The sequence below is a fragment of the Pyrus communis genome, chromosome 3 (genome assembly GCF_963583255.1).
Source record: "Pyrus communis chromosome 3, drPyrComm1.1, whole genome shotgun sequence".
NCBI classification, from domain to species: domain Eukaryota; kingdom Viridiplantae; phylum Streptophyta; class Magnoliopsida; order Rosales; family Rosaceae; genus Pyrus; species Pyrus communis.
The window spans coordinates 14,966,889-14,979,004 of record NC_084805.1 but is presented as its reverse complement, the minus strand read 5'-3'; the positions used below and the strand labels follow the sequence as shown (position 1 = coordinate 14,979,004).

At 36.2% G+C, this 12,116-nt stretch overlaps 1 protein-coding gene across 1 annotated transcript; it reads right to left on the bottom strand.

Moving 5' to 3' along the window:
• Positions 1 to 4,878: 4,878 nt before the first annotated feature.
• On the bottom strand, positions 4,879 to 6,292 carry LOC137727775 (probable aquaporin PIP2-8). The gene is made up of 4 exons (XM_068466590.1): positions 5,916 to 6,292; positions 5,507 to 5,802; positions 5,263 to 5,403; positions 4,879 to 5,172 (listed from the first exon to the last, which is right to left on the bottom strand). The coding sequence occupies exons 1-4, from the start codon at positions 6,202 to 6,204 to the stop codon at positions 5,053 to 5,055; spliced, it is 846 nt and encodes a 281-aa protein (XP_068322691.1). The 5' UTR covers positions 6,205 to 6,292; the 3' UTR covers positions 4,879 to 5,052.
• Positions 6,293 to 12,116: the final 5,824 nt, after the last annotated feature.

Genomic DNA, 12,116 nt, shown 5'->3' with positions numbered 1-12,116 from the left:
ATTCCTTACAATTAACCATTTCCTTACAATTTCATCTTGACACTTGTGATCACAGCAATCACAATTACAAGGAACATAACATGGTGCCACTCAATTGTAATACATGTTGGAATCTAAAGGTAAAATGGTTTGTGAAATTCAGATTTTGTTATAGTTGAAGTGGCATAACAAGTTTTCGTGTGGAGATTGTTGTGATTTCCGACCCAAAATTAGGATATTCAGAAATTTGGTTTGTATTATCCATTTCATTTTGGAATCCTATTTAGGCTAGTTGTGTCCTATTTGGGTTGAGTTTTTCGTTTCCTTGTTGGATTCTTTATCCTTATAAGATAGGGATTTGATTTTCTTGCCAATTAGGTTTTGGATTTTACTTCCTATTAGGATTCCTGTGTAAACCTAAGTCCTATGCTCTATAACTAAGACCTTAGGGTTTGTTTTATTTTGTGTGGCTCATTCGTGTGGCAATTTGGTGAGTCAATTTGTGAGTTTGTGAGTTAGTGAACAATTTGGGCGAACCTTTTTCGTTTGTTTTTTGTTCTGTATTCATTTGGTTTAGGGTTTGTAATTTTTAGGATTTGGGTTGTGAAAGTTATACACTATTTTGTAATCTCTGTTTGTTTAGTGAAATTTTTGTCCGTGGATGTAGGTTGTACTCTCAATCACGTTAAATTTCTTGGGTACTTATTTTGAGATTGTTTGTTTATTTACTTTTACCTACGACATTGATATTTAATATTTTGTTAAAATTAGTTTCTGCTTGCATATTCCTTATATTTTCCCTCCATTTCCGGAGGTCGGTTGCCGACGTCTTCGAGGGGTAAGAGTACAATGGAAACAGAAATTTTCTTCTCCACTCATCTGCATCGTAGTTGACTGTCTATTTGAATCCGCCCGATTATCTAGGGAATTTATTAGAGAATGACATGGAAATGCCTAGAATTATGTGGAATTGCTAATATCATCTTTATCTTAAGTGCCTAAATTAAACAAGTCCTATCCTATCAGATTGGAGACCTGATGTGATGGTTAACTAAAACTTTCTATATTCGAGTCCTGTTTAAACAAGCTTTAAAATTTCATGAATAATGGGATTTTCCAAAAGGGAAATATAATGGACGGATCAGGATCCTCTCCTATCTAAGGATGAGGATCCTCTCAATTAAGAAGTGTGGATCGTTGGATGAAAATCCAACGGTTATAATTATTATAACTTTAAAAAAATCTCCTTATTTGTAGCTGTTAAATTTTCATCTAACAACTTACATTTCTTGATCATAAGGATTCTTATCCTTAGATTAGAAGCGGATGTTGATCCATAAAGGACCTGCAAAACTCTCAAATGTTGTAGCTCTTTTGCACTGCTTTTCAATGTTTGATTGGCCCCATCCCCACTTATCCAGATTATTCCCCTTTTCTTTCTTTCTTTCACCATGAAAGTGCAAAGAGTAGCTAAATTCAAAAGAAAATTATCTTCACTATATTCTCTTCTCTGGAACATGTTCTTCACAGTGATTGATTACAAGGATAAGACTTCATTTTTTTTTTCTTTCTCTTTTGCTTATTTTGAAGGAAAAATAATGAACAGAAACAATAGAGGTTTGTTGAAGTTAAACGGTCGTATAGGGTAGCCTCTAAAGAGGGTGAAAAAAAAGAGATTATGATATTCACACACTCCATTTTACTTCTCATATACATTTTTAAGTTTTGGTTGTCGGATCAGATGAATTGAAGAAGATCAATGGACATAAATTATTAAGGGATGTGTGAGAAGTAAAATAGGATATGTGGATAGCATACCCCAAAAAAAAAAATGGTATTGAATTGCATGTACAACTTGTTTAGGGTAGCCACTCTCTGGAATTGTATGTGAGGTAGTGGGGTATTCGCACTCTTGTTTTCTTCTCATGCATATTTTGTTTTTTCTAATTTTTGAGCTGGATAATTATTTTTCTTTTACCATTTCAATTTCAACGTTGAATAAACATTTTGTCACGTGATAGAGTAAATTGATGTTATAATTTATACTATGATGGTCGAGTTAGATTCTAAGATTATAAGTACATTCCATAATAGACCATGGCAGAATAGCATCATATAAGAAGGTTTGTAGCTCAATTACATTATCATTCACCATGCATATGAGGTTTAGAGTTTGATTTTCTCTCCAATTTTTCAAATATCTTTAGTATCAAAAGTAAAACACGATAGAGTTTACCTCAGTCGTCATACACAAATTATGATTAGTTTGAAATACCGCTATGACATCCCAAGAAGTGCAAGTCTGTCTCTTCCTCTAGAGAGCGTTTTGATTATGCTTATGAAAAGAAATACTGGAAAAGAATAATAAATAAGGAGCAGCTTGATGAAATAATTTTAACCGCAACTCAAACCTCAGCCTCACTGGTAGTAGGCAGGTGAGGACCACACACAGCGACCCCCCAAACATACCATTTTTGACACTGTGATGACCACTTTCTCCCTCTCACTGTCTCTCTCTCCTCGTGAAAAACACGAGACCAATAAATAAAAGTAAAATAATACAAAAAGGTAATTTTCTACTTTCCTCTTCTTTCTTTTTTTGAAATTTGTAATTAATTTTCTATGAGCGTAATCTATGAGCTTCACCCCACCCACGTGCTTCCCATGACATGCACTCCATTGTGTGGCAAATGCAGGCTGCATGGCATGCCATTCATCCCTGACAATAATATTACTTAGGGCTAGTTTAACATTACTGTGCATTCTTAAAAATTATTTTTGTTGTGTTTCAAGAATAATCAGCTGTAAAATAAAGTAGTTAAACATTTGAGAATCAAATTTGTAAAAGTGTTGTGACTATGAAAAGCAATAAAAAAAGTTTAATGTAGAAGTGATATATGTATATAATGAAAAAATTGGACATGTAGTGAGGGCAAGGGTGGCGGTGCTGGCAGAAAAAATAATAGGGGTATGGTGGTGCCAATAGTAAGGTGTGGTGATTGGGGTATAGAGGTAACAATGGTAGTAGGAGAGGCAGTGGTTGCGGTTGTGTTGTGGTGGCAATAATGACGGTGGCAACAACAATGGTGGTAGCAGTAACAGTAACAATGGTGGTGACCATGATGATTGTGGCAGTGGTGGCAGTGGTGGCAGTTATGTTGATGGTAGTGGTGTTCATTTTGGGGGTTTTTTGAAATGGATCCAAATTAACTAAAAATTGAACATATTTCAAAAGTTAAAAGTCACTAAAAATTAGACATATTTTAAAAGGTAGTCTATAAAATTGGACCTATTTCAAAATTTCCCTTCATTTTGTTCTCCAATAAATAATGTCATTTTATAAAAACTAATGAGAGTATTAAAGAAATTGAAAATATTCATTAAATTATCAACTCTGTTTTTTTTTTTTTTATTTATAAAAACAACTTTTTGAAAATAACCTACATAGTCTTTAAAAAGCTGTTGTATAAAGACCATTACTTTTAAAATAAGTAGAAAATTTTATTTTTACCAAATAATTTTTTATTACTTAACTTTAAAATGCAATAGCCTTTAAAAAAAGAAAAACAAAGTCAAACGAAGCCTTAAGAACACAAAATTGTGTTTCAAACTCTTGCCATTTTAATATAGATGGGTTCTATTGTATCATTGTATTTATTTTAAAGCGTTAGCAATGCAGTCATTTTTTATGTTGTCAAAATAGGGCATATACACCACCGAAGCATATCAGATACTTAAGATGAATCCATGTATATCAAAATTTTGGCTTGATTTCGTATTATTGATTTGAGACGCTGCTAACTTCGATGGTTTTGATGTTTGTTGTCATGCAAGTCCTCTTTTGCGAATGAGGATGCTCTCTTGATCATCTTTGTGAAGATTCTGAAAATCTTCTAGTCATGTTCATTCGAAAGTGAAAGAAATTATTTTATCTACTAATAGTGGACAAATTAACGTATTACCAAATTTCATCATACATCGTATAATTAAAAATTATTTTAAATATTTTATTTAAAATAAACACATATAATAATTGATGAAAACTGATGAAATTCGTACTACTTACTACGAACATACATGATTAAATAATTTTCTAGATTCTCACATTCCTAATGGCATCACTCTATGGACAATAGTCCCGTCCTGTCCAGTCTAGTCATCCTCGAAATTAATCCCATGCTGCTCCAAAAGTTGGACCAACACCTGTCGTGTCAGACTTTTTCAGAGGTACAAAGCAACTAAAAGTTGTTTCAGTCAGATTTTTTTTAAAACACGTGATATATTTCAACCACAATTAAAATTTTCGGTTCGCTCGTCAAAACCTGCAGGCTTTTAGGTATAGGCATCTATGCAATGCACTGCTCCTCAAAGGGACACGTGTCACGAACCCACTGGAATCCAAGGCTATCGAGACAAGAATCCCACGCGCATAGCAAGGGCCGCGATTCAATTTATGCAACTTTGTGAGACTAGAAATTAGTTAGTTGTGACAGCTAAAGCAGTTTTAAGTAAAAATTTGGCCTGTGCAATGCATGGGGGGAGAGAGAGAGAGAGAGAGAGAGAGAGAGAGAGAGAAGAGAGAGCCACTAAGCTAGGTTTTCAATTTTTAAGCTTTGCCTAATGAGAGCAACTCGGACTAAACTTTTGTTTCTGTCACTTAGCAAAAAGTGGTTTTTAATTTAAAATTTAAAATTATAATTTAATCGTCAATTTTTTTTGTTATTCATATTTAATTTATCTAATATTACTCTAACGATAATGTGTGACAAATACGTGTTTTTTTACTATGAAATGGAGTTTTGAATGACTTATTTTGGAAGAAGTCTAATTAGAGAGGCAGGAGAGAGGACATATTGTAGTCTTAGCAATTAAAAAACACTACTCATGAACAAAAATTAATAAACATCATCCAAATCTAGCTAATTAAAATTAAGAAATTAAATTATAAATACAGAAACCAGAAAGATGAGATCATCATCCATCCTCTCAATACACACTAACAAATAGAGAACAAAATATCATCAGATCATTGTAACCCTTTTCTGTTCTTCCCTTCTTTCTTCAAACTTCGTTTTAGTTGGTGGGGTTGCTGCGGAATGATCCCAACGCCTTGATCGCCGCCGCCCTCAGGATGTACTGGTGGTACGCCGCCGCTCCCAGTGCTCCCACAAATGGTCCGACCCAGAAGATCCACTACACACAAAAAATCAAAAACCTCATCAGTTAAAAACTCAAAAGATCATCAGAAACACCTCAAAAATGGCATGTAGTTTTGATTCTTACGTGGTCATCCCAGACTTTCTCATTGTTGTATATCACAGCAGCGCCGAAACTCCTTGCTGGGTTGATTCCAGTTCCGGTGATGGGGATTGTTGCCAGGTGCACAACAAACACAGCAAACCCAATGGGCAGTGGAGCCAAAATCTGCAAACCCAGCACAAACCCATATCAACAAAATCTCAAAACCCAGCAAAATACAGAAATATTTACATCAAGAGAGTTAAAGGACCGAAGCGTTGAAACTTACAGGCACGTGGGAGTCACGTGCGCTCCTCTTGGGGTCAGTGGCTGAGAAGACGGTGTAAACGAGGACGAAGGTGCCGATGATCTCAGCACCCAGAGCAGTGCCCTTGTTGTAGCCAGGAGACACGGAGTTGGTGCCGCCGCCGAGGGAGTTGTAGTTGTGCTTCTGGAAGGCCTTCACCAGCCCAACGCCTGCGATGGCTCCCAAGCACTGGGCAACGATGTAAGCCACGGCTCTGATCAGCGAGACCTTGCGGGCCAAGAAAAGGCCAAACGTAACGGCTGGGTTAATGTGGCCACCTGAAATACACCACAACGGCAAAACCCATCAGAAATCAAGCACCAAAAGGGTGAAAAATCGACATGGGTTTCCAAGATTAAGCTGAAAACGAAGCGGGTTTTTGGTATTTTACCAGAGATTCCGGCGGTGCAGTAGACGAGGACGAAAATCATGCCGCCGAAGGCCCAGGCGATGCCCAGAAGGCCAACGCCGCCGCAGTCGCCGGGTGAGGACTTGTGGCCGATGACGGTGGCTACGGTGACGTAGAGGAAGAGGAGAGTGGCGATGAACTCGGCGATGAGGGCCCTATAGAAGGACCAACGCTTGAGCTCGTCCATGTCAAAGAGAGGAGCTGGCGGTGGGTCAACGTAGTCCTTCCCATGGTGGCGGGCCTGTCCCTCCTCGATTACTTCCTTAGACATTTTCACAAACAGGTGGAGAACTCTCAGAAAAGGCTTGGGTTTTCGGCGGAAGGAAGAAGGCTCTGGAGGTTTTGGGAGAGTGAGGTTCTAGGTGTGCGTGTTTTAAAGAGTGAGAGAGGGAGGGGGTGGGGGGGAAGTGGTACATTAGTAGATAAGGTAGGGGTATTTTTGCGATTGTGAAGAATTAGAGAGAGAAGAATTTTTTTAGTGTTTTGAAAAACATAATCGGTCTAGAGAGAGAAAGTGGGAAGTAATGAGTGAGAGAGGGAGAGGGGGGGTGGGGATGGTACATTAATAGTTAAGGTAGGGGTATTTTTGGGATTGTAAAAAGTTAGAGAGAGAAGAAATTTTTTAGTGTTTGAAAAACATAATCGGTCTAGAGAGAGAAAGTGAGAAGGGAATGTGGGACCCAAGGAGTATAGCGAGAAGAAATATTTTAGTGTTTCAAAAACATAATCGGTATATTATGTGTAATAATTACTTATATTATAATACTTATGTATCAAGTTTTGTTTTTGATACATTAAAAAAACATAATAATTACTTGTATTATAACACTTATGTATCAAGTTGTGTTTTCGACACATTAAAAAAATCTACTATGTAATCATCTGAGAGAGAGAGAGAGAGGGGGGGTGAAGGGTTTTAGGGAGGTTATGCTTGCTGATGGGTCGTTGGGTAGGGCCAAAGAAGTCTGCCTGGCATCCAACTAAGGCCACGCCCTGCAACGGTTATATTTGTCCATTCTCTCACTCTCTAGAATGCTCTCTCTCTCTCTCTCTCTCTAAAATTGTGGGGTTCCTTTCGTATTCATTTCTCTGATGCTGGAAGGGAGCATTTGGGTTGGGGACCATCTGGGCATATTTGTATGTTTGGTGGGTTTGCTTTGAGAGTTGGGAGTAGCCAGCTTTCTTCGTTGGACCACTAATTCAGCTCAAAACATGTGATTTTTATGTTTTACTTTATTGGTTCAAATTCAATGGTTGAAACTTTTGAATTCGGTAACTAAATATTGAACCATGTTTATGCATGGGTCCAATACATACTTTATTTTCGTAACCTAAGATAAGAATCCATGCAATAATAATGATAAGAAAGTAAATTAATAGTGGTAAACCACGATTATCCACATTTTCGGGTCCGAATAGGCTATGACGGATTTCACCTTACATATGACCACAATTAAGAAGAATTATCAGCTTAAAGCATCGAATCTGAAACCTGTTACATTTTTTTATTTATTGAAGAGTTGTAGTACACGTGCCACTTGATGTGGTTAAACATAATTAATTAAGTTCTCTTGAAGTTATGTAGAAGAATAATTTAAAACTGTGTTTAATGGATTATCATAAAGAATATTCAGAACTGGGATTAAGATGACCACCTTCAATACTGTTGTATATTAAACATGCGTCTCCCACGTACAGGAAAAGAAAAAAACAATAATTACGTGACAGTCGCATGTATCGTGTTTAATCAACCGAAGATTTGAATTGTTTGATTTTGTAAGAATTCTTTGTCCAAGGACCGAGATGTCTTTTAGCCTGCCCTTTATTGATTGGTTTGTCCCCATTCTTCCAACGGTACCATTTTAGTTGCATATAGCGATCCCAGTGCAGTCACAAGCATCGTGAATGATGTCCCTTCCACGATAAATTTTTTTAGGTATCAAGTACATAAGACAGCTGGTGTTCCTTACGAATAAGGACATGGCATCTGAGTTTCTTTTCTTCATATTGCACATGTTGGCACTTGAGTTTCCATCTTTCTATTTAGTCCTTAAGACCATTTCTAAAAATGAAGTCAAATTTAAAAAAAAAAAAATTTAAATTTTAACAGCTTATATGGCATTTTGACATCTTTTAAAGTTTTATTCTCCAACCGATATGTCAAATTAAATTATTATTTTATTATTTTATAATTTTATAAAATAAATTATTAAACTAATTAAACCAAGCTGTGAGGCGCGAGCAGGCCAATGTGGAACTTCAGCAGAGGTAGAGCGGGATCGTCGCCGCCCCCGTTCTTGGTGCCCAAGCGTAGTGGCGATATTGGGTATGCGTCAGAAGTGAGTTTCTCGACAAGAGGCGATTGGACCGCTCGTGGGGATTGTTGCTGCTATTCTAGCACTTCAATTTCTGATCCCTGCAGGTATTCAATTGAAAAATGAAAATTGGAAATTGAATGCTCATAGACGTGAAATGGGTTTTTGAAATTTTTTTGAACATTGGGGATTTGGGTACCTGTTTGATCCATTTGATCGCATTTTCGTCGAGGCCTAAGGTGTAATCTGTTCACCTTCCTACTAATTAAAAATTAATAAAATACATTTAATAATTAATAAAAAAAAACATTTGAAGCTGACAACAACCTCTTTTGCTACCAATCCATGTCATCACCACATATGATTTGGCACTTCGGTTGGAGAATATTAGTGTAGTCTTTTTTTAACTGTTATAGTTGATGTGTACAATTTGGCATCTCCTTTGGAGATGATCTAATACTCAACTTTTTAGAAAATAATTAAAAAAAAAAAAAAAAAAAGTTAAATAAAACACATAACCCAAATTCTCATTTTGGATCTCTGACCTCCACCCCATTCGATCCATCTCCCCCTCACCTATCTCTCTTTTTCCTTTCCTCTTCTTATTTTTAATTCTACTCCTCCCTTACGCTGGAGAAGGATCCCAGAATTTGCCAACGACCACTTGTGTGCTTCGATCGGAGATTGGTGATTGCAAATGGGAAGGTCAGAGTTGTCGTCCATCATTCTTGGGTACCATGTAGAGCTAAGAATGGAAGAGGAGAAAGGAAAAAGTAGGAAGCGAGAGAATTTGATGGGGTTTCTCTGGTGAAAATATCAGCTTTGATGGAGGTGCGTGATGGTTGGATGAGTTCTTGATGGCACGAGGTGGGTTGTGCCAAGAGGGAGGGAGATTATTTTCAATTTTTGTTTGACATAAGGGTAAATTAGGAATTTTCATTGACAAAAAAAAAATACTAGTTGACATTTTCTTAATTAAAAAACTAGATAATTAGGTGTTAGACTTTTATTGGTTAGGAACACCAGCTCAACTGGTATACCCGGTACCCAGAAAAATTTCTCCCTTTCCACCTCTGATAATTTTATTGGAAGGTACTTAATCAGTTTTATATCGAAAGTATCCTTGTGCCCGATCAATTTTGACAGTAGTTTAAAACAATTCATATTTACTATGAGAGAAATCCAAATTTTTGTATATATCGAATTTCTCTCATTCTAAGTATGAATTTTTGTGTAAAATAAAACATTTCCATGAAACAGAGAAATGAAATGTGCTAAGCCAGTTAAATAAAATAAAACATTTTAAAACAATTCATTGAAATGTCTTTATTATACTAAAATTTGAATTTAGGTTTCTCTCATTGTAAATATGAATTGTTTTTTAGTGACATTCCTGTTTATTTGTAAATGAGAAGTCTTAGGTTCAAGAAAAATTTGAACCACATTATTGTTAGTCTATTATGAGACTATTAAGCCCACTCCCCTTCAAAGAATTTTTTTTTTTTATTTTTAAAATGATCGAGCACATGGGTACTTTCATTATAAAATTGATCAAGTGTCTCCCAAATCAAATCAAATTAAAGTCAATAAATGAAAGGTAGTTTGTTGTACAACATTTATTTACTTTGTGGAGTGCATTATTTTTGGTTGGTTTGGCCAAGTTTGGAATGCAGCTCACGAGATGTCCTTGGTCACTTGTTCATGTCTTATGTATTTTGATTTCATCTGTTGAGAAATATCACATGATAATTAACAAATATTTGCCTTTCAAATATTTTGAAACTAGAGTACGTTTGTCAGTTTTATTTTTTTATTTTTTTATTTTTTTAGTTTTAAAGTAATTAAAGGGTCTCAAGTTAGACTTATCTGAATAATGACAATTTAATATTTAATTACAGTTGACACATTGTATGATTTAGTGCTCATATTTTTTCTTCTCAACGATGTCATTGCACATTGTAATTAAATATCTGGAAAAACATCGTCGGGAAAAACATCAGGAAAATATCTGACTACCCAGACATCTTCCACACGAGCATGAGTCTTCTCAGTCATCACTACATGAGCTAAGTAGCCTTGACAACCTTTTCTCAACATTCGTTTCACCCTCATGGCAGAGATAACTCCGTGTTTCAGACCACTACGTTCGCCAACAAAAGTTACGATAGGCATGCCCGGTCGATGGAAAGTAACAATTTTCTGGTGACAATTCAACATGGCACGATTGGAATCTAACCAATCCATGCCCTAGATAACATTGAAATCAATGATGTCCAATGGAACAAGATTAGCTAGCATTACGACATCCTCGATAAGAATAAGACATCCTCGACATTCCCAACTCACATAACAAATTTCACCCATAGGTATCCAGAACTCCAATTCATAACCAAGGGGAGTAGGGTGAGGTTGAGTCTTTTGAGCAAACATATAGGAAATAACCGAATGAGTAACACCCGAGTCAATTAATATTCAAGCAAAAATGGCCAAGAACATTCAACGTACCCATGATCAAATCCAGGTTACTCTGGGCATCCTGTAAGGTGATGTCAAGGATTAAAATATCGGTCGTCAGATAATATCGAGCCTCCAATTTACTGATATTTCGGGGGATATATCGTTATCGTTTTAGGTATCAGGAAAAATCAACAAAAATGACAGATATAGGCATTGAAACACATAATTTTGGTCTAAAACTTTCATAGATGTTATGTACATTATCAATGAATGTATTGAACAAATAAAACTCAAAATTTACTAATAATAAGTTATACATATGATGAAATATAAGTGGTATGTAATGTGCGTTAACGAAAAGTTTTCTAATAAAATGTTTATTAGAATGAATAAACCATGCATAAATCCATAGTTTGTTTAAACATTAGATTAAAATTTAGATAAGTGTCCAATTACATAAATGAAGAGCTCCTATGAGGTTCAAACAATGAGGAACAACCATCTAGATTCATACAATAGTCATACTAAGTCATGTAACCTGAGCAGTTTGTAAGCCATGTTTGAACATGGTGCACATATGTCTCTCTTGAGCTCCCTACTATCCTTCCATACATGGGATAGTTAGGATTAACCCAACTAGTAGGTCCATAGTCTGTTTCATCATCTTGAGCTCCATAACTAGTTCCACTATAATCAGTCATGACATACCCATAACCATCATAAGATTCATTTGAGTTAGTACTAGGTCTAGTTCCTATGCCCATAGATCCAAAACTGATCGCCATGTCATCTTCAGATGGATTGTTTGGTTGGCTTCTTTTCCCTGAGTATTGCTTCCCAATTGAGCCAATGCCTGGTCCAACTTCTCTGCATCCATGATCCTCATCTTGGGTGGCATGAGTAAAATCAACCTCGATAGTAAATGGGCTATATTGTCTTTCTTCTTCATTACCTCCTGATCTAGTATTACTTCCTCCATCATTATCTAATGAATTGGATGAACTTTCCTTTCTACTAGTACTAGCATTGTCTCTCAAGGGACGTCTTTAACCTTGCCGAGTGCCAAGCATATCCTTTTCAAATGATGAAGTATCTCTACTTCTAACATTTTCGGATATGACTCTATCAACATCAACTCCTTCTTGGGCAGCATGTTATGCTATAACGGCATCAGGGTTGCCTTATTCATCATCCAAGTGAGCTGTCATAATCCATTGTTGAATTGGATTATTATCATCATCAGATGGTTGCCCTGCAATGTCAAGAAGTCTATGTAGTCATTTTCTGCAACCTTTTTCATTTCGGCCTCTTCATCACATAGCTTAAGTTGCATATTATAATAGCAAAAGATAATCTTTTCCAGCCTGGTATATGCAAGACGGTTCCTTTGTTTCGTGTGAATAAGAGCAAA